Source organism: Limulus polyphemus, unplaced genomic scaffold (genome assembly GCF_000517525.1).
Source record: "Limulus polyphemus unplaced genomic scaffold, Limulus_polyphemus-2.1.2 Scaffold970, whole genome shotgun sequence".
Classification (NCBI taxonomy): Eukaryota; Metazoa; Arthropoda; class Merostomata; order Xiphosura; family Limulidae; genus Limulus; species Limulus polyphemus.
The window spans coordinates 3,752-27,775 of NW_013666580.1; the positions used below are offsets into that span (position 1 = coordinate 3,752).

Below are 24,024 nucleotides of genomic sequence, written 5' to 3' on the forward strand. Positions count from 1 at the left end.
TTCATAATTTTAATTATCTTTAACATTATCTTTGCTGTTAGTTTTAACATTATCATCCATCTGAATTTATAAATGCTTTTGGATTTCCTAATTTTATTTTAATTGAAATCCATAGCTTTACAATATTTCCATAAATCTTTCTAGCAGTCTTTTTATTTAAACTTGTGGTACATCCAGTTAGTGTGTATAAAATTAAAATTGTTCATGATTATTGAATCAGTAATTTTATTAATAACAACTCTAATTTTATTATACAATTTCTCATTTACCTCATGTGTCTGATCAGGTGAAATGTAGGCTGAAATAATTGGCACTTAAAATTCTGCATGTACTTAAAGCAGCCACAGTCAAAGGGTTGAATCTGAAAGACTTACTTTTAAATTTAAAACTATTATTTAAGTTATGCTCTAAACCTTCTTTTTTCCAAACATCTTGTTGCTCTATCCTATAAATTTCTTTGTTCAGTTTTCAAAGCTGTCTCACCACTATTCAGGATAAATATAAGTTTCTTCAATGAATATACTTAGAGCTTCCACACACACTGTATTACTTAATCTGTTAAAGTGGAGCTCATTTCTGACATATAATTCACCATTACAAAATTCACCCATAAATCCAACCATTCCTTTCATTGCTGTAAGCATCTCCCTTATAATCTTTCTGTAGTAAGTAATTCATTTTCACATTTAGGCTGAGTGAGCACAGGAGTTATATAGGAGTTATTTTTTTACTTGTTAAGCAGCTCTTGGGATTTGCATTTTGAACATCATTCACTCTACATGCATTAAAATGAGAGAATGCTCCTTGTAACTTGTAACTAAATGGTAATCACTTTGTCCTGTATTTTAACACCAGGCAATCAAATTTTAAGTCTTAGTTTTTCTGTATCTCCACTATTAATAACTGTTATCAGTATATTTAATGAGAGAGTCCCCTTTTTAATGTGTGAATCAGGTCATTCATGCAATTAGAAGTTTAATTTCTTTTAGAGAGTAGTAACTGATTGTTACCTAAACATGTTTCTACAGCTTTAAGTTTTTATAATTTTGCTTAATTTATAAATTGTGCTTTTCAGAGTAAGAATATTATTGCTATTTTGTATAAAACTGGATAAAGCTTATTTTGTACAATGCGTTTTGTATTTTTATTGTAGAAAATATACTAAGCTTTTCAAAAGTGTATAGTCTATCAGTTATGTTAAGAGTTCTTGCTTTTAATAATATATAAATTGTGCTCTTCAGAGTAAGAATGTTATTGCTATTTTGTATAAAACTGGCTAAAACTTATTTATTACAATGTATTTTGTATTCTTATTGTAGGAAATATACTAAGCTTTTGGAAAGTATATAGTCTAACAGGTATATCAAGAGTTCTTGCATTTATCATTTGAAGTTTTTCTGATTTGTTGGTCTAAATGTTTCTCAAAACTTATCGTTGGACATTTTCACAGACTTGTAAGATTTATATCATGTCTTTTCATTTTTTAAGTTGTTATGATTCTGTATAAGAATGCTTCACATGCTTTCTCGTGTGTGTAGTAATATTAAATGTTTTGAGCCTGTAAGTAGAGAAAGCTTATTTGACTATTTCTTATCTTACCAAGGAATTATACACTGTTATAACTTAGTTATTTATTCTGCTATAATTACACTGTATGACAAGCTTTACATTGTATTCCATTCAAACATCTCGTATAAGATAGATTGAATGCTATTATTATTCTTAACTCTGTTTAATTCAAACTGGAGTTTATTATTGAGACATTTCTATTAAGGTAAATAAAATAATGACCTATGTTTACAAAATGTAACTGTATTGGGTCAATATTTGGCTATTACAGCTTCATCAGGAGATATCTATATAAGTTCACTAAATTGTGAACTCGTAGGTTGTCAATAGCTCCTAACGAATCTGCAGTAGTGAAATATTGAGCCAATAAATACATTCTGGAGATGACATCATTATTGTTATGACAGCGGAAGTCACGTGATGCTGCTGATGCATTGGCACTGGTGGTGTATGTGATGAGTTTCTCGAATGATTGGGGAAGTCTGAGTGTTTTCGAGATGCCCTTTTCGTTAGTATATAAGCCTGGCAGAGAAAGCCAGCGGGGATGAATGAAGAGAGAGCAGTAGTTACTTTGAGTTCAGTGTAATTTATGATTCTGTTAGTTTCGAGCTAGTGAGCCGTAAAGTGTGTGTGTTTTGCACTAATCGAGAGCGAAGTTATCGAGACTGTGAATCGCTGTGATTTATAGCATGTATTATAAAATTTGTTAAGTTTAAAGTGACGAGAAACGTACTGATTGTGGAACCACTGTGTACTAAAAGTTTGAATCAAGGAAGAATAAACTGGTTTAATCAAGAAAGGACTTGTATTGCTGAAGATTCTCGGAAAGAATTTATACAGGAAACAAACAAACAAGCAGATACATAACATTATTGTATTTACATTAATAGAAATGAATGCCATTATTACTATACACAAAATTTACTTAAGCTGAAAGCTTTTATAGAGCTAGCAAAGTTGTTGAATGATTCATTAGACTGAGGCATAGGTACATGTCCAAGCGTTAAAGGTAAGACATCATGGGTCATTAGATTAAAGTAACCTATCTAACAGAATCAGACTAAAAGGTACTGGGTGAAACTAAGTGTATTAAAGATGGTACAAAGGAAATTTTATGGTTAGGACAAATTATGGGTATCAGTAAAGAATGGAGAAACCATGACACATATCTTTTAAGATTTATTGTGTTATTCACTGGGAAATTCCTGATATCAGATATACTGTATATGTAAAACATTTAAATTCCGATATATCTTACCTCACCTCACACAATAGCTTTTCTCATTCAGTGCTGCCCTTTATATGTATAAATGTTTCCACTTTACACTAGCCTTGAAACTCCCACATACATCATGTTTCTACATGGTTTAGCTGCATTGTAGCATGCATATAAGCATGTGACAACCCTCCACCCATAGGAGCACAACACACTCTCCTATCATAACTGGCTTCTTCCTCTATACTGTAGAACCCAATTTTCACTGCACAGTTTGGCACAGTAGTGTTAAGACATGTTAATTTTCACTTATTCTTTTACTTTAATTTACTTTTATCATTTTTGTGCTGTATGTTAATATAGTATGGTTTATTAAACAACTTAGTTGTTTTTGCTTCATTTTATATAGTGATAATCTCACTGTAGTTTATTCATTTCGAACTTCACTGAAGTTGAAAATGAATTTGGCTTTGGACTGCACCATGATTAACTTCCTTCCTGTCCAAATATCCCTCATGTCTCTGAATTTTTTTTATCAAGATGTTCATTTTGGTTCTTTTGTATCTACCATTGCTGAGTATCAAACAGTCTTCTCCAATGCTCTGTGTTTTTCTCTCCTACCATTTCCTTTTTTTTAGTTCTTTCCAGATCTTTTGCCTTCCTTGTTCTCTACTCCTTTCAGGTGGAAACTTAAAGTTGTTCTCTACGTCTATACCCAAACCCCATTTGTTCTCTATGCCTATTCCTGCCCCTATTACCCCATGGTTGTTGGAGATCAGATGTTTTTTATCACTGGACCTTGATTCTACTGTATCCAGATCAAAGTTTTCTTCCTAAGATGTTGGAGACTTGTGCAGAAAATGTTTGCTTTACACCAATTTTCCTACCTTTCATTTCCCATATGTCTTCCTGTTTGGATCTGTATAATATTCTATGTCTTGTGCATGATTTCATATGTTATGTTGCCCACACATCTTTTTTCTGTAGTCCCCACTCCCATTTATTTATCCACTGGAACCCTTCCTCTCTAAGTGATGTTTCATTCACCACCTTCACTGGTTGGATTTGCCAAGTTATCAGGCTGACATATTCATCCTTATCTCCCAACTCCCTACAGCTTGTTTTTACAGGTGTCATAACATCAGATTAGACATCCTGCCTTTCACTGGCTGCCCATATCTGTTGTCATTTGGAGGAAATCATCCAGGCTGGCAGGTGGATCACACCCAACATGTTCATCTCCCATAAACCCCATTGAGTGGCTGTACCATCCTCATCAGGATATTGCATTATGCCTGTAGCTATACTACACACATCAGTGGAACTGTGAGTTGGTACGTTTATTAATATTGTTTTTTTTCCTTATAGGGTAACATTCCTCTTCTATATTGGATCCCACTTTGTGGCAAGTAATGCCTGTCCAAATATACTTATTCTTAAATCCACACTGTATGGCCTATAAGGTTAATAATGCCCACTGTTGAGATGGAATTTTCTGCCAGATCACTAGCAGGTTCTTTCTCATAGTGTTTTGTATCATAAATATGTCTGTCCTCGACCGTACTCTCATGGACTAGCTTGAGTAAAGCAGAAGGGGATTGCTGCCTGTCTTGCTGCTCCTTCAATTCCATAAATCAGGAATGGTCTGCTTTTAAAAATAGGATTTCAGTCACCCTTGCACTTTCTCTTTTGTTGTGTTCCTCTGGACTCTCCAATGTATTATCCCCACCCCCCTCTTTCAGTGGAGTAGAAGATTCCTACCACTTGTCAGCTCCTAGTAGTTGGGGTGGTGGACCATGGAGGTTTCCTCCTGAGTGTGGTCAAACCCACTCAGTTGAGAGTGGGGTGGTGGTGTTCTGCTGGTGTAGGTAGCATGACTATCCTCCCATTGCAGACCTGATGGTGTATGGTTTTGGACTGGATTTTCCCATCACATGCAGTTCAACCCTCTGGCTGGGGACTCTCCTTCCAGCCATGCCTGGATGTTGGTTCTTGAGCGACTGGTGTTGGTTGGAGCTTGACCACATGTGAGTGGGTTGGGACCCCTCATCCTATAGCAGACTGGACGATACATTCCCAATGCCACATGGTTTTGAACTGGAGTTGACCCTCCACCTTGCATTCCACCTTCATGCTGTCACCTGGATGTCGGTTCCCGGGAGGATAGATCTTGGTTGGGTTACATAGTCACACATGATAGCTTAGGTTCTTGGAACAGAAGTGATCCTTCCCTTCTGGTTCCTGAGTCTGGGGTAAAGATGCCAGAGAACCCTTCTCCTACTGTGGTTCAGATGATTCATTCCTGGTACTGCTGATTTGGGACTGGAGTTGACCTCCCGATTACAGTCCAACACACCCTAGCCACTCTATATCATGGACACATCTTGTTACAGTTGGGCAAGGACCTTCCTCCTTCTGTGGGCCAGGTGACCTATTCCCAGATATTCTGGTTTTGGACTGGGGTTGACCTCCCATTTACAGTCCAGATAAAGAAGGTTGAGGACCCTCCTCCTAACATGGATGGAATGATCCATTCCTGGTTCCACTCGTTTTGAACTGAAGTTGACCTTCCAACTTAGGTCTGACATGTCCTATCCACTACACTTGTATGAGTAATTTTTGGATGTGCCTTTTTGCTGCCAATTTAGCTACACATTCATTCATCATGGGTGAAGAGTATACCTGGTTCAGATGTGGTGCAGACTCCCACAAGTGTGTTCCTCTAACAAGAGAAGTTACACACAATGGCCATTCTTTGAACACTTTCCAAAGGGTGCTCATGTACTTAAATTTTGCACTGGTCCTCAACCAGGTCAGTGTGGGATTTTAGCTTTTATGTGAGAAGAGATATTGTATTGGAAGTTAATATTTTCCTGCACTGAAAATATATTTCTCTTAGATACCTACCTCCTTTCACATTTCCCACCCTTCCTCCCCACTTCTGGTGCTTCTTCTCTGTCTAATCTTGAAGTGAAGATTGGGTTCTACAGTATAGAGGGAGCCAGTTGCAACAGGAGATCGTGTCATGCTCCTTTTGATGGAGGGTTGCCTCATGCCACGACACAGCTAACCCACATAGAAATGTGTGGTAAGTGGGAGTTTCAAGGCTAGTGGTGAGCAGAAAAAGTTGTGTATATAGAGGGCAGTACCGAACGAAAAAAGGTATTATGATTGCTTTTAATGTGTATCATGCAATAACATAATTTCATAGAAGGATTTAATTTATCATTATATTTAGGCTGTTTTTTAATTAACTTAATTTTTACAATATTAGACTTGTATAGGTTCATAATATTTCACTAGATAACACTGATAAGATTGAGTGTTACCCATCTTTTTGTTGCAATAATGTCTGTAAATTCCATAGCTTGTATGAGATTTTGATTTAACTTTTTTGTTTTTGTATGTTCATTTAGATTTGTATTTACAGTGTAGTGTAGTTTGCAATAATTACAGTATAATAACTGAAAACTTGACTTAAGTTGATGTTATCATGAATTAAAATATCTATTGTCTATTCACGAATGTTTCTCAACATTAAAAACCTCAAAGAATACTTACACTTGCAAACATAATTAATATTATTTTACCAGATGTTTTGTCTGCTAATGCTGTGTGGCATTCTTGTCTGCCAGGTAGTACATCCTTAAAAATTTATTTCAGTTACCTGTACAACTAATCAAGTTTTTTTTTGGGGGGGGGGGCTTAGTATGCAGTTTGAAATGACATTTCTACAACTAGACATAAGGCATGTGAAACTAATTAGGTTTTTCTTGAACATGCATACAGTTGTACATAACATTTCTTCAATTTCTTGATAACTTTAAAAATTGGAAATTAAAGTATAAAATTTATTCTGCTGATATTTACATTTGGATGTTAACATGTTATTCAAGAAAGTTGTTTTTTTCTTTTATGTAGACTGTTAATATTTCATTATCCAACTTTGTTAGTATTTTGGTACAAATTATTTTGGTAACATGTGTGACCAGAAATGAATCAAAATGGCTGAATAACTTTATTGAAAGGCAATTATCAGTAGTAAGTCCTGAAATGTTAATTATAGAGCATTAAAAACTGTTTTTAAATTCCATAAATACCTAGAGGTAGTCACATTATTTTTGTATTTAAGTATTCCATGATGTGGATAGTTTGCAGTAAGTTTTGCAGGATAATTGAGATTTTAGAAAATTGATAAAAAACAAAGGAATGTTTCTGGTAAATATAACATATGTACAACAAAGGATCATTTGAAGACTGTCCCTGTATACCCACCCTCAAAACAAAAAAAAAAAAAGTAAGAATTAAACTCACTTTATTTTTCAAGAAGTCATCAGTTTCATCTTAAACTCTTGTAAAGTTGGCTTCCACTAATGATGATGTGGCAACTCATTCCATAAACCAGTCTTGTAATATCTCAAAATATCTAATAATAAGTTTGAAATACCCAAGAGTTTAATGTCACCAACAAATTGTAGCAATTTGTTAATTATGCCCCCATTAGTGTCATTACTGTACAAACTTCAACTTCTTGATGTAGATTCTTGTTCATGATGGAGAGGGGGGCTTTCAAGGAAGGTCTTATTTGTGCAGCTTACCACCTTGGGGATCCAAACACCCTGGCATTGCTTTGTGTTTCAAAGGTATTAAGCTTTTGACAATGTAGCACATTTTCTTGTGTAGGAATCTGTGGTGGGTGCCATCAGTGGACACTGAATTCTTTCAACCTTTCTTATGGAAACCAAAATAATTTCTTTGAGTTGGATACTGAAGAGGTCCTACACTGAAAATATTGTACAAACTTTGCAGAGATAGAATAAAGAACCATCTATTCCTTGTGTCCTTGTCTTCCATTCATTGAGTGACAAATTGCTGACTGAAGTATTATCTTTTATCTAGAAGAGTTCAGCAGCTCTCCAAGGTATGTGAAAGACTTAGATTAGAAGACTTTCTAGTTGAAACATCAAAACCAAAAGAGTATGAACTTCTTTTGGCTCTCAAGACTCTTGGGGAAGGGTAATTTTGATAAAGGTTACTTCCTAAACACACTGATTTCTTCAAGAAGAATTATAATTGGTGCTGATCTTATGTGTGACTTCAACTGTTAGGTGGCTTTCCATTTGAAAGAATGGGAAATTTGAGTTGACACTAAGATTATTATTTGGACCTTTTTCTCATCTTGTCTTCCTGTGCTGGCAAGGTAGATTGTCAGAATTTTCCTGTTTGGTCTTATATTCTAAATATGCTCTGATGTTTCAAAGATTTTTATCTGTGTCATTGTGGTGGTAAAGACTGTGACAGTAATGAATGTAATGCTCATCTTTGCTGTCTCTTGCCTTAAATGACAGTATGAAAAGAAAGCTGTAAATCTGTTCCATAACTTTGGCTCTGTTGACTAGTCCAGTCTTTCTTTCAACATACTGCTGTCAATTTTTATTGTGATTCTGCTTAGACCCACTTAATACTCTTGATGTTATCCAGGGTACATGTTTCCTCAACATCTTCTTGGTCTTACTAACTTGTGGATTGACTGATTTTTGTCTCTATTATTGTTTCTGCACTTTCTATCGATGGTGGGTGAGATGCAGTTGTAGTTTCTTTGAGATGTGCTAAAATCCTTTGTCTTTAGTAGTGCTGCTCAAACGAAGCCAAAAGCATGGTTTTAACTTGGTATTCCTATTGCTATTCTTGTGGCTGCATTCTTTCATCAATAACTTGTAAACATGTTTTAAGATGCATTTCAGACTATTTGATCAGGAAAATTGGCTTTCCTGTATGATTATGTGAAGGCACTGAATAAATTAATTTATTTGTCAAAAGCCATGTAATCGCATTTGTTTACTTGCATTCAAAATTTTATATAACTCCTATTTTATGAATCTACATCAATAAGTTTGGTATCAAATTGTAGATTACAACTCAAATTTTAGTGTTATACGTAAGTTAATTTCTTAGTTTAAAAGGAAATAGAAAAAATAACAAACAAACCTCGATGTTTGTGTGTTACATAGTATGTTGAATGCAGCACTGGTTCAAATTAGATGTTTCTGATATCAAAATAGAAAATCTACAGTTTCGTACGAATTAGAAACTCAAACTGCCGATATTGACAAGCTAGAACATAAAATAAGAATATCTTAACTTTTCTGTTTGCTAAGATATAATGTATAATAGTTGAAATGTGACTGTATTTTACAAAATACTAGTCCACTAAAACACAACCAAGACAGGTCACTTTGTAAAGACTAAAGATCAGTTATATATTATTGGATATGGTAACACGAGTGCATGTGTGCCATGTCATTTAACTTTTGTATTGTTAGCCAGGCTATATATAAATGTATAATGTTATGAGATTTAAGCTATTTAGACTAAAAATTTCTGTTTTTGTCTTATAATTTATAGTCATTCTAGAATGAAAAAAGCATAATTTATATTTTTTTCCTAATTATTTTATTGAGGTTATGAAGTTGGTCATATTGAACCAACCCATACAGAAATACACTAGTGAAAATAACAAATAAAATTAGTTTTTCTACAAAAAATTTATAATTATCTTGAAATTATAAAGAATTTGCATGTGAAATTTGAAAATGTTCTAATGCATTGAAGTATTTTTAATCTTAAAATTAAAATTGCTTTGCATGTTGGACAGTCAACATTCTGAAAGAAAAAGGTTAATGAAAAAATCTTCAATTAAAAAATAGTAATACTTGATTTAAAAACCTGATAGTTTGTGTAAGAAAACCTTGTAATGATTACCAATAACCTGCAAAGTTTTGTAAAGATGTGCATACATTATCAAAAATCATAGAATAATTACTCTCATGGATACTTTTGCAGTAATGGGCTGGGTGGAAACGCATGTTATACATTATCACATTTCTCCCAGTTCATTATCATCACTTTTCTAGATGATTTGTCCCCTGACATTGCCCAAGCTCCTTCAGATTCTGCTGACATTATTCAGCATGACGATGATTGTTATTGTCTTTTTCTTCCTCCCAAGTTTGCCGTTCCTTCCCAGTTCCAGCCTGAAGATTCACCGAGGCATTCCTTGGCTTTCATGGATTTTGTATGTCAGGATTATGATGTTTTGTCTCTTTCCCCTCAACATTCTTTGCTGTATGAGCATTCTTTCCAAACATTTTTGATATTTCCTCCCTCTCCTGATATTTGGATCACTTTCCCAGTTAGATCAGTATGCTGTGCCCCCTGAAAGCCTCTGATGAGTATGCTCTTGCTTCCCATTAGGGTGGAGTATCCATTTTTGGATCACCAGTTGTTGGGTTCCTTATTACCTCTTTGGAGGGCAGCTCCTGAATATAATGTTAGTCTTGCACATGCCCAATATACTCGCTCTCGTCTTACCCTTACTACCCTTCTCCGGTATCTGTCTTCCATACATCTCCTCTCAGAGACTCACTAAAGTAATCCCGAGGGATTTTCTGCTGGTACCCGTCACCTTCTCTCTTCCACTTTGGCCTGTATTTCTTCCTCGGCGCTGTTGTTACATATGTGGTTTCTTTGTTGTTGGGACCTTATCAGTAGGGACTCCATTAATTTACTCTCCACTTATCTCAGGGATTTATATCTTGCTCCCTTTCTTTGACATTATGTCTTTGACACCATCTCTGACGATATTGAGCCATGGGTAACATCACCTGACAACAGTCCACCCTTTCAACTTAAATGGCCCATTTTTCATGACCAGAGCCTTTCATGCAACTTATTCCCATTTCCCATTCTTCGTCCTCCCATCCTTTATCCATTCCTTGAAGTCTGGGTACTTCTTTTTGTCGAGGACATTGCCGACGTATCATCTGTCTCCAATGCTTATATCTACATTCAGATAGCCCTTCAATCTTCTGTTTGTTCTTCTCGGGGTGGTTTACCAATGTTGGGCTTTCCCTTTCGGATTTGCCTCAGTTCCATACGTGTTTTGTTGTGTCATTCAGATCTTTGCTCATCATATTCATACTTTGGGGTTGTGGTTTCATCATTACATGGACGACTGGCTACTTCTTGCTCATTCCGAGCAGGAGTTGATTAATCACACTCACCAACTCCTTTCTGTGGCAGCTTGAATGAGCTGGTTGATAAAATTAGAGAAGTCAGTTCTTCAACCCATCCAATACTTAGTGCATTTGGTGGTCGTCTTTGACATCATTATCAGTCAAACTCTCCCTCCTCCTTTCCACCTCATTTCTAAGGAACTTTTAGTTCACCGTGCCCTCTCTGTTCAATAGGTTCTATTGCTTTTGAGGATGTGGTCTTTCATGACTTCATTGGCCCCCCCCCCTCGGTTGTGCCCATATGCAAGGAACACTTCAGGAATGATGGAAATTGCATGGGATCTTCTTTCTGCCACCATTTCCTTCCCTGAGAGTTGACCTGCTGTGGTGGCTCAACAAAGCCCATATGTCGGTGGGTGTGCCACTTCCTCTCCTGCATCTGGATGTCCACCTGTTCATGAATACTTCTCTTCAGGGAAGGGGGGGTGGCTTGGGATGATCACCAGGAAGCTTTGGACTGTTGGTCTGCAGAGAACTTGTCTTGCATATCAATGTACTCGAACTTCTGACAGTTCACTGGAGTTATCTCATTTCCTTTCTCTTACCTATCACTGTCTTGTGATGGTTCATTCTAACAACTCTACGGTGGTGGCTCATATCAATTACCAGGGTGGCATCTGGTCCAGAGACCTTAGTTTGTGGACCTTGGATCTTCTATACTGAGTCTAGACACATTGTATTTGTCTTATCACATTTTGTGTGCCAGATGCTTTCAATCTGGTAGCAGATTGTTTTTCACATCAAGACTGAATCTATCCCATGGACTGGTCATTAGATCCGATAGTTTTCAGAGACCTTTGCCTCCTATGGGGTTCTCCCCATCTAGATGCATTTGCCACAAGCCTCAATACAAAGTAGCTCCTCTTTTGGTCTCCTGTCCTGCATTCACAGGCTCTGGCTGTCAATGCCTTTGGCCAAGATTGGTCTCAAATATATATTTATGTGTACCCTCCCATCCATTTGCTTTGTTGGGTGATTTCTCTGGTATACTACACTCCTTGTCGAGTGTTCCTGATTGCACCCCATTGGCCAGCATAACCCTGATTTCTGATGCTCCAATGTATACTCCTCTTACCACCTGTCCCTCTTTGACTGTTTCCCTTCCTTCTGCATCAACCTCGATTTTCCTCCCCCACTCTTTATCCAATCTCCCCATCCTGCATCTTCAAACCTGGCTTTTGTCCGATCCTTAGAGAGGAGATCCGGCTTCATGAGTGGAGTTATCTCCCTGTTAGCTACTTCCATTCATCCATCTTCCATGGAAGTTCACTAGCATAAGTGGAAGTTCTTCTGCTGTTGATTTGTTGGCAGGGTGGCTCGGCTGGTGGAATTTCTCACCGGGCTCTTCGACCGTGGGTCTTCGGTCTCTTCGCTTTCTGGATATAGGGCAGCCCTTTTCCATACCTTCCATTTCTCCAGATACTGTAGGTTTTTACTTCCTCTGTTCTCACTATGCTCATGCATTCCTTCAGGATTCAGAGGTCTCCCAGCTGTCCTCCCCTTCTGGATTGGGGCATTAATGTGGTCCTCCATGCTCTGACTTTCCCTCCATTTGAACCACTTTCCTTGTGTCCCTTTTGGCCTGCAGATCTGATTTATCTGCCATTGACATTTCACATACCCTTTATCATCCACCTATCTTCTCCTTTATCATAACCATTCCTTTCTGTCCAAGACCACTGCGGTTTGAGAAGGTTGTTCCTCCTTTTCTCCTATTTCCCTTTTTTTATCTTCCATCTTACCCATTTCCCACCCCAATAGATTGCTGTGTCCCATCAGGGCCCTATGGTGTTATATTGCATGTACAGCTACCATTTGGGGTATGCGCAACCACCTTTTCATTCCCTGGCAGTCCTCCTCCCTTCATGATCTTTCCTTTTCTACCCTTATGAATTGGGTCAGCCTTCTGGTCTGTTTAGTCTATGCATTGGGGTTTCGTCTTTCACCTGTGGCCGTGCTTTACGTTTCTGTGCAACTTTAGCTGGTAAGATTTATTCCTTTTCCTCTTTTTCAGGGGCCTTCCTTTATCTCCTCTTTTTCATATGGATCCTGCTCTGTGGTTAGTATGTGCCTGGTGAGATATTCTTTAACTTAAAATATGCACTGTAAGCCATGTTGACTCGTGCTCTCTCCTCCATGGCTCCGCATGGTCACCACAGGGATGGGGTGTTCCACAAGATCACTGAAAGGTTATCTACCTCACTATAGTTGCTTCATAAATATGTCCATTCTGGACCATACCATCCATGGGCAGCATGGGTAAAGCAGAAGGGGATAGCTGCCCATCCCTGCCATGCCTTGAGAGAATAATGTGGTATGTTCTGCTTTTCAATATAAGGTATCATGGTTACCCATTACACTGTCTCTGGTGATGATGTTCCTCCAGACTCTCCATCACATTCTCACATCCCTTCTTCGAGTGGAGTATGGGAGTCCTTGCCACTTTCCAGTTCCAAGCCACTGGGGTGGTTCACCATAGAGTCACCCTCCTGAATGAGTTCCACTAACAAGTTGGCTATAACCATTCAGTCGAGAGTAGGGCAGTGGTGTTCTGCTGGTATAGATGCAACATAGCCTCTACAGGAGTTGATTTGTCCCCTTGCTGGTGGACATGGCCTCCTGATACTATTTACACAATCACAGAAATTGATCCGTCACCTTCCTGGATCATGTGGCTTCTCCGGTGCCAAACTTCAAAGTGATGGTTCAGTAGAGGAGTGTAGAGGGAGTCACTTGCATTATTTGAGCATGCTATGCTACTATTGGTTAGTAGATGACGCATAATGATTTGTATGAGAGACACGTTGGAATATATTTATTCCAACAAGGGGGGGGGTGCAAGGCTTGTGGCATGTGTAAAGAAAATGTTTACATATAGAGGGCAGCACTGAATGAGAATAGTTAATCTTGTGAGAAGGTGGTAAGCTTAGGTGTATTGGAAATACATTTTCAGTATAGGAAAATTATAACATTAAATTAATGTAAACAAATAATACATCCATTAATTTGTAAACAATTTGGTGTTAGGTTTAATATACTTTTAACGGAATGCTTTAATAAGTTTGATAATACACATGAAAATTATTATATTATACAAAACATTAACAATTATTGGATTAATAGGAATATGTCAAATTTTTTAGTGTGTGAACAGACCAGTTGTGAATAAGATTTTTCTTCCTTAAGCACATAGAACTTGAATATGTTTAACATTAGTTACAGCTAACACGAAAACAGGTACAGTATTCTAATTCACAGGATAGGTAATTGATAACTTGTAAATTCATATGTATTTGTTGCTGAGCATTTTATGGGCTTATTGTTGAAATATTTTCTTTATTTAGGAACATAGAGAGAGTTTTGAAAAGTGTGGTAAGTTTGATTAGTTTTGTAAGGGTTTATATTTATGTATACTAAAGTTACTGTTTTTTCTTATTCATAGGTGCAATTGCAAGTGAAGAAATGGTAAGGATCACTCCTTCTCTGAGAAGCAAAAAAGGTAAGAACCAACAGTTTTAAACTGCAGTTGTTTGAAATTTAGTTTTAAAATGTAATCTATTATCATGGTACATGCTTTGATGGATTAGTATAATAACAAATTGCATGAAAAATAAAATAATTATAATGCATGGATTATTTGTGTTTTGATTGGAAACAGACAGGTAACATATCAATATTATGTGTAAAAACACTGCTGTAATGCTTCCATTTGTAAATAGCAATAGCTTACTAATCATGCATGTTTAAAGTAGCAAACAAGCATATTATCAGTACAAATTATCTAATAGTATGTTATCTAACATATATGTATTTATGTACTAATTAGGAACAAACTTTGATTATCTGCTTGACTACTAGAAATTATATAAGGAATTCCAGTTATCTTTGTAATCATCATCAATAACATACCTTCAAGATTATGGCAGTCTTGCCCTTGATGATTTTTAGAACAATTGAGGTCTTATTTCGTTTTATATACATTTATTACTAATAGGATCTATTTGGACTAAAGACAAAACTAATTTTGAATGGTGGGAGATAGAGATGATTTTCCGAGTAAATGGCAGAGGAAGAGTTGGAGCTGATGGTTTGGTAAGATGCTATTTCATTTCTTATTTCTGATGTGTCCCTACATATGAAGTGTCCAAGATGCTATTTTTAACTGTAATAATAGTAACCTTATGAGCAATAGTGAAAGCTTTGCTGTTAAGTCATTTTGCATTTTCTGTTTTACACTGACCTCATTCATGTAGTTATAAAATTGAATTAATCATTCATAGAGAATACATTCTTTGTAGAATTTTTAAAAATCAAATATTTTAGCCATTTCTTTGAATATGTTACTGTAACATTTTTTACCTTTTTCAACTTTTCTTTTCTTTTCTTTTGTGCACTAAGAGAGTAAATTACATATTATATAATTACATTACTTAGAACCTCCTTGTTTAGTTCGGATTTAGAGTGATTTTCACGTGGCTTTGAGAATACCATTCTATTCACACTCAGTTGAGACTGTCAGTGATCTTATTTGTAATGAGATGGAGACATATATTCGGTTACATGGTGTTCCTTCAGGGGGCTCTGAGGCTGCATTTGAGGGTGATCCTTGGCATTCTGGAGAGAATTTAGATTCGCTTTTCCTTGCAATTTCTTTTTGTCTGTTAGTTTTCCAGTTCCTCTGTGGGATAGTGGTGAGATTGCAGGGTTTGATTTCCTATAGTGGTCACAGCAAATGGACCAATGTTGCTTTGCTCTCACAAACAAACTTACTCGACTACATGTTGTTCCAATCAATGTTAATCAACTCAGTCTTTAAATGAAATATGAACAAAAAAGGTGGTATCTTTGGGTTAAGCCTTTGATTCATTTTCTTCTGTTGGTTCATTGAGTGTCTGAGGTTTTGGGTCTTTCCTCAGTTGCTTTTAATCCTGCACCTTCCTTGAGGGCTGCAAGGACTGGAGGCTAATATTTCACTTTATCTTCTTCCACAGACATTGTGGTTCATGCAGGGCAGTTTAGATATCATTTCAGTGAAGGGACAGTTATGCCTTATCGGAACTTCGTGATTTAGCTTACCACCATCAGGTGGAAGCATATTCTGATTCTCATATAATACATCTGGTCCTTGAATTTTGGGATTCTATGTCAGAGGTTTTCATTCACATCCATACATTAATATCCCCTGGTGGTACAGGGTATGTCTATGGACGTACAACTCTACTCTAACCTTCTGTTTTCCTTTCTACACTTGTTGGAAACATCTCTGGTTCAACACCTTTGTTGATGATGAGCTGGAATCATTATTAACATGTACTTTGGTTTGTTTGTCAACTTCTACAGTCTACCCTGTTCTCATTGGCATCTCAAATTTCATCAGTGTCCACAGGGAGCCTTAGTTCCACCCTTATTCAAGAGTCCCGTCTCCAGACATCAGCACCTTGGTACCCAGAATAGTTTCTACCTATTTCCACGGGTTCTGCTGTTTAGTAGAATTGCCATCAGTGGTACCTGTGTTTATTGTATATCTTCAGAGTCTGTGGGGGCTAGACTCCGAGTGTTTCTGGACATGGGATACCCTTACCCACAGATCCAGGAGTCCTTGAGTCAGATCTTCAACACTATTATCCACCCAGCCTGTCAGAAGCTGGTTTATCTTTTGGTGTAGCTTGAATGTTGTCACATTTTTGCTTCTCAATAGATTGTCTTATTTTTCATATACTTATTTCATGCTTGTGGTTTGTCTGCTTCTTCTGTTGCAGGCTACAGAGCTGCCCCTCTCTGCTGTCTTTGTAGGCTACATAAATCATTATCTTCTTCTCTCATACCTGCACTTTCCAGATATTTTTGGAGCTTTTTGCTTACTTCAACCATTAGTGCCTAGACGATGTCCTCAGTGGGACTTGAGTCTTGTCTTAAGATGTTTTGCTTCTTATCTTTATGAACCTTTAGTGATTTGTTCACTCTACCATTATTTTTTCAAATACATATATTCTTGTGTTGCTCACTTCAGGTAGAAGCAATCAGACATTAATGCTTCTTGTACTAACTTGTTTTTTTCTAGGAAGACTCTGTATTCATATCCTGATAGGGCTTTCCTACCAAAAACTTGAGCTGCAAGAGAGGCAAACCACTATTTTTCTCAGTTTGTGTTGCCTACCTTGATTGATCCAGGTTCTCATTCAGAAGACCATATTATATGTCTTTTCAGAGCTATTTGTCCCTATATTGCATGAGTAGAATCTTTCAGAGGGGATTTTTTTATACTTTATAGTGAATCTTGCTCCATTCACATTACTAATTAGCTTGTGCACCGATCCATTTAATTTCTCTCAAGATGTACCCAAACACTGTAAAAGTGAATATTTGGCAATGTCTTTGGCTTCTTGGTCTCAGTATCTTTTACAGAGCATGTGGAAGAATTCACTTACTTTTCTTCAATTTTATCTTCATCACTTCAGTTTTGGGATTTCATTTGCCATCTGTGTTTGTTCTCGAAGCCAGATAGAATTAATAACAGGTGAGTTATTCTTTGTTCAATGCTTATTTAATGCTTGGAGCCACATCTATGTTGTGTACGTGGTGACCAAAATATTTCTGCTATGACTGGGATTATGAAATAGATTGAAATATAATAGTGTCTTAGAAAATTCTGTATTTATATGGATTTGTCCAGTCAGGACTTTTGCATGTTCATAACCCTATAAATTTGTCCTAGACATAATTCTACTTAGTGTTGACCCTGAAAGTGGACAGAGGATGCCATCTCTGGTTGATGCTTTGGTGGGTATATTTCCAACCTCTATGATGCCTTCTTGCTTGATGTTAGGGGTATCTGACACAGGACAGCAATTCTCCATAGATATCTCGGCTTCAACCAGGAAGGGAATAATTTTTTTTTTTTAATTATTGTTTTTCTCATTACATTCTTATGTGTCACCAATACTGTCCATAAATTATTGAGCCCCATCCTTGGGACAGCTTGGGTCCACTAATTTGGACTGTTTTGGGACTCACTGGCATTTTAAGATATGGATGAAGAGGGGTTACAGCTTCTGGAGTATCTCCACTGATATTATTTTACTGGGCTGCTCTCTCAAGAGCTTTCCATTACAGGAGCCAGGCATTTTACTTCTCCTACATGTTTATACCACCACCTATGTTCCCATCATTGACTCCACAGATACAATAAAATATTACCACCGTAGCAGATCTCTTTTACAGTACAAACTGAAATGTATCAAGGGTGGAGGGGTACTCACCTTGATGAGAAGAATGCTTTATTTTTTCGTTCCAGTCTTTATATAAGGCTGGTCTACTCCATTAATTCTAAGTTGAATTCAGTTCTTTGAAACTTTTTGGTTTTTGATTCTATTTTGACTGGTTAAGTACATCTTTACTGTGGTCTGAATTACTTTCCTGCCTGTAACTTACACACTTATAACTATTTATGTATCATTTTCACTCTCATGGGTTCCCACTTCCTTTTTCAGTGTGGGTATTCTGGCCTACAGTATTTCGAAGGTAAGTATCTGTCTGAAGTTTATTTTATTAATAAAAATGTCAAATTCAAACCGTGAAGTCCCAAGCAACTCATTACAACCAGGCTTTGTGTTTTTCTTCATGAGTTTATATAATCACCTGATGCATGTGCAATAAGACCCAAGGAAGGTGGGAGAGTGGAGAATTATGGGAAGTTACACATGCTGTTCAATGTGTAAAGGACATTAAGAATTTTGATTCACATGTTTATTGACATTATTGGAGCAAACTCAACAAGGCCTAAGTGTTTCAGAGATATGTATCTTTCTGAAATTCATTTTATTTGTAAAAATTTTAAACAATAAAAACATGAAAATAATAATAAATTACTTCTAATTTTTTGAAATTATGCATCAATGGCTTATTGTAATCACAGAATATTACAAGTGACTGTCATCTTAGTTATTATGTAAAATTTTTAGGAATTCTTGTCTAGTTATAGTTAAAAAATAGATTTATTTCCTTATCAGTTTGCTTTATGTTTGAATTGACAATACCCGAAATCCCTAAGGAGTTTGTTTCAATTAGAAAAGTAATAAATATATTTCCTTGTTGTAGGTGATGTAGTGAACTTGTTTTTGTCAGTGGACTTCTCTATTCAGAAAAGTTTTTTAAGCTTAATCAGGCATCCATGGCATGAATGATGGATAGAAAAAATAAGAAATTAAAATGAAAATTTTAAAATCACTGTAGAAGTTAATTAGGAAGGATACTAAAATTTCAAACTTTTTATTTTAGTTTTAAATGTTTAGCCTTTAAAAAAGTACAAAATGGTAGTAGTATGAGATCTTAAAGAATCCCCAGGAAAATTATGATGTATTGAGAAAGTTTACTGAGATAACACTAAATTTAAGTAATGTTTTTTTTTTTAGATGGGGAAGCTGTTTTTGTATAAGAACTTGCATGTCCAGATGTATTCTAGATGAAATTGCAAATAGTTTTTTTAAGTAAAAGTTTAAAAATGTTTAAATCATACCATTGATATCTATGCAATGATGTCTAATATTTGTTCTGGCTTACATCTTTAGTGTGATGTAATTAAATGTTAGTTATGTTGAAAAGTGGGTGCACAATTGTGTGCTATATATAGTTTAAAAATCATCATCTTAAGTTTTAGCTCCCCAGTGGTACAGCGGCATGTCTGTGGACTTGCAACACTAGAAACCGGGTTTAGATACTCGTGGTGTGCAGAGCACAGATAGCCCATTGTGTAGCTTTGTGCTTAATTACAAACAACTAACTTAAGTATTTAAATAGGTTTTTGAAAGATGAGATTTTGTAATAGTAGAACTGTACAAAGTAAGCTTTAGTTACTGTGATCTAGTTAATTATTTGTTAACTTAAATCTTTGCCTATTTAAAAAAAAACTGAAATTACCATCAGCTACGTATAAAATAAATTTTCAAAAATAAGTAGTTAGAAATGTAAGTAGAAGTTTAATGTTACTTAGGACTAATGTTTTTTAATTACATGAAAGTTTCATTTTTGATTTGTTATATTTTTTATGACCCAGCATTACAGACAAATGTAATTTTTCCTAGGCTCTCTGGTACACAGACAAAAGAGAAAAAGAAGGACCTGTTTTTGGAAGCACTGATAAATGGGTTGGTCTTGGCATCTTCTTTGATTCCTTTGACAATGATGGAAGGGTAAGTGAATTTCTAAAATGAGAAGTGACTATAAACATATAAATATGTTGAAGCTTTTTAATTCAGGTATTTTATCTAACATATTTATTGACACTTAAAATAATTGTGCAGTTTGTTTTGTAATATATATGTTCAACAAATTTGTATGAAATAAGTGCAATGACTGTTCCTTTTTGCAATGAAATAATTTCTTCTAATAGACCATTATACAATAATAATGAATTTATGATTTCTGAACATATACAAGTTATTACCTAAATATTTAATGAAACTTAAGAACTGTATGTGTATTTTTGGTAAAGCATTGTTTCTAAACTTACAGTGAACTTTGAGCAAAAAATAAAAACTATTAAAGGTAGATAACAGGCACAACCTGTTTTTAAGTAAATGCATGTCTTTAGTGATAGCATTTTCAGAGTAGTAGTGAGGCAATGATTATTGCTTTGCATTTTTTAGGGAGAAGTAAAAAACAGTCATCTTAAAGGTACAAAAAATTATTAATTTTGTACAAATTGATTCTTGATCAAATTTAATTTCTTCTTATGAATTTGGATTATTTCTTATAAAATACATTTTTCGTTTTTTTGATAGGGAAATAATCCATATATCATGGCCATGACTAATGATGGAACAAAAGTCTATGATCATCAGAGGTGATTTTTATTATATTATATTATCAAAATACATTATATTGGCAAGATAGTTGACTCTTAGTGGTCTGTTTCTAATTGATTTAGGAAAAATTATAATATGTTGCTGATAACTGATATGTTTTGGGAAGGAATGGGGGGGGGGGGTAGTTAAAATATGAGTTACAAAATGAAATTTACATATTATATTATTGACCATCTTTAGTATACCCAGCTTCAGTATTCTTTTACTTATTGATGCTGTATTTTTTGTTATATAAAGTTCATGAATATTAATTATCTTAAAGTTGTAAAATATGTTCTGAAAATATTGATTCAATATTTTATATTCAACTTACAGTGATGGGATTAATCAGCAATTGGCAGGATGCCTAAGGGACTTTCGAAATAAACCTTTTGCTGTGAGGACTAAAATCCAGTATTACAGGAATATACTTACAGTAAGTACTATTTCAATTTTTCTATAGTCTTTAATACAGTTATCTGTTTTACTATTTTGCTTTTAATGAAATACCATTTACTTTGTTTCCTTGTTTTATTTAATTTGATTTTGATCCATATTTTCTATAAAAATAAAACTGAGACAAGTAAATTTAAATATTTTTGTTTGTTATATAGTGAGAGTTTTTTTGGATTTACTTGGTGTGTGGAGATTTAAGAAAGTTATATTAAAATGATTTTGAATAAGCATATAAGCAAGTCACTTGACATCTACTATGAAAATAAAGTCATAGTGTATCAGAACTACATTTTGACGTTGTCATTTTTTAGGTAATATGATGACACCCAAAACTGATTACTTTTGGTAAGGGTAACCTTTTCTGATCCAAAATATTCATACATTCAGTTCACAAGATTTATGCAGACTGTAGATTTAGAATTTCCAAACAAAGGAATATGGATTAACTTAGGACACTAGTACCATCTAGAAACAGATCTGCCACAAATCGTACCTCCCTCTGTGATAAGTAAATTGAAGCATCATACAACAGATGAGAGTCCATGAACACAAAGGTCAGTGGCAAAAGTTGTCCACATGCCCCAGGTAACAGCACAAAATATTATCAAGAAAGATTTCTATCTTGAAAAATGACATAAGTCATGTATACAAGCTGCTTCCATTACCATATATGTTTAACCATTGCATACCTCAAGCAGCTAGAGAATGAAATCAGTATTCATGCTATTTAATATGAAGACATATGGATTTCTGTGTGATCAAACTGTTGAAATGTGTGCTGGGACTAATTAAGAAGAATAGTTTGGATATTATAAATAAGTTAAACAACTGTTCCTAAGTCAAATAAGTAATTTTGCATGTGTTCCACTTTCTCATAGACATCATAAACACAGATAACCTGCCTAATCGATTTATTTTGTAAAAAATGAAAACCTGTACTGAAATAACTTTTTTTTTGTTTTTGCTTATACACAGGTAATTTACATACATATTAACAGCCTGTTGTTAATTGTAATAATTCCAGACCAATTAAGTCATAAAATGATACCAAGTGTCCACATGTTTATAACTCACAATTACAAAATAATTAGTTAATAGTTAATTTCAAAATATTATTTGTTAATATTAATTTAGAGAATTAATTTATATAAATAACAATTTTGAAATTTTGCTGCAGTATCTTTTCTAATAAGACTGATCACTTGTTGCCAGTTTTAAACTTTTTATATTTTATGTTTAAGTATGTAAGTATTTTACATTTTTAAGTTTCGTATTAGACTCAACTTGCAATCAGATATTTTTTTTAAAGACCCATTTTGCAGATCTTATAACTTTTGTCAGGAAAAACATGTCTCTTTATTTTAAATTATAATGGAATTTAGATTTAACTGGATTAGTGAACTTAAGGATATTGATAACTCGAAATAACTTGAAGCTGTAATAGTGAAATATTGAGCTAATAAAGTTACATTGTGGAGCTATAGGTCATGATTTTATTTACGTTTATAGAAATGTCTCATAATAAACTCCAGTTTATTTTAAACAAAGTCAAACAAATTTATATTCATTTCAATTCTGTCCCTTCTGGACACAAAGCACTGATAAACATCAGTAAGTAAAATGTAAATGTAGAAAAAAAAATCGAATGTATTAACATGAATTTAGAAATTCAAAAAATTGAATGGATAAAACTTGACTTTTTGGCAACAGATTAAATGATTTGTGAACACACATTTTTTTCTCTACCCTCTGGTTTGCATGTTATCCTTACAAGGTCACTAATTGTTTCTCTGTTGTTCTTATTGGCAAGCCACAGAGAAAATAGGTATAGCCTAACAAAACAGTTCATATTTTGACTGTGAGATTTAATCAAATGAGATGCAAGAATTCCAACTTACATGATCAGTTAGGTATTATTTGTAAAATACATAGTGTCTGATGATAAATCACTTTTGAAACATTTTATCTAGCTTGGTTTAAAATTTGACATATAAAAAAAAATGACATAATTGTTTGATAATCACTTAATAATGCTTAAGAAGTCAGCTGTGGTTGATAAACTCACCAATCAAATTCAAGGATAAGTTAGTGCATACCTGTTGTTTGTTATTGGAATTGGAGAATTAATGGATTACCAGTTAAACTGAGTTATTGTCTTAGGAAGAAAATGTTTTGGAGTGATAAGAAGCTTCCCCATTGGCCAAAATTGTAGATAGGATACTACTTCAGCCAATGACAATTCCAAGAAACACATGCATGGATTATTAGTAACATAAATAAAACTTTTTTGGGTCAACTGAGGAAGGGGAAATATGCTGGAAATGTTTTAGGAACAGACAGAAAAATATTATAAGTGCATGGCACACATTGTACTAAACTTGGTGGTGCACTTGCAGTATCCAGTGCTAGTGATACTTTATCTTTAATGTAAACTGTTGTTTGAAATAAGCCATTTTTACCAATGAGTATGGCATTTTAAACTTTTGACAGTATAAAACCTTATTAAAAAGTAAATTTTCAATGTGCAACATAAAAACATTAATCATCTAAACTATATAAGTAAATAAAAACTTTTCAAAACAGAAAGTAAATGTAGGGATGGCTGACATCAATCCTTCAAAAACAATGCAAACAAGATAGTAGGGATGGAACTTGTATCATTCCTACATAATAGCACAAGGAAGAATTAACATATAGAATATATATAAATATTTAATCACAATAGGATTTAATTTATCCTATTTTTGTCTGTTAACATTCTACTACACTGTCTGCCTGTGCTATTAAGTGGGGATGATGCAAATGTCATCCCTACTATCTTGTTTGCATTGTTTTTGAAGGATTGATGTCAGCCATCCCTACATTT

General features: G+C 34.9%; 1 protein-coding gene across 1 annotated transcript in view; it reads left to right on the plus strand.

Moving 5' to 3' along the window:
- Nucleotides 1-24,024, plus strand: part of LOC106461490 (protein ERGIC-53-like) — a 47,690-nt gene that overhangs the window by 1,952 nt on the left and 21,714 nt on the right. The window contains exons 2-6 of the mRNA XM_013921314.2: nucleotides 14,303-14,359; nucleotides 14,855-14,952; nucleotides 19,941-20,048; nucleotides 20,640-20,701; nucleotides 21,039-21,138. Coding sequence (XP_013776768.1) covers nucleotides 14,303-14,359; nucleotides 14,855-14,952; nucleotides 19,941-20,048; nucleotides 20,640-20,701; nucleotides 21,039-21,138 — 425 coding nt within the window. The remainder of the gene's footprint in view (nucleotides 1-14,302; nucleotides 14,360-14,854; nucleotides 14,953-19,940; nucleotides 20,049-20,639; nucleotides 20,702-21,038; nucleotides 21,139-24,024) is intronic.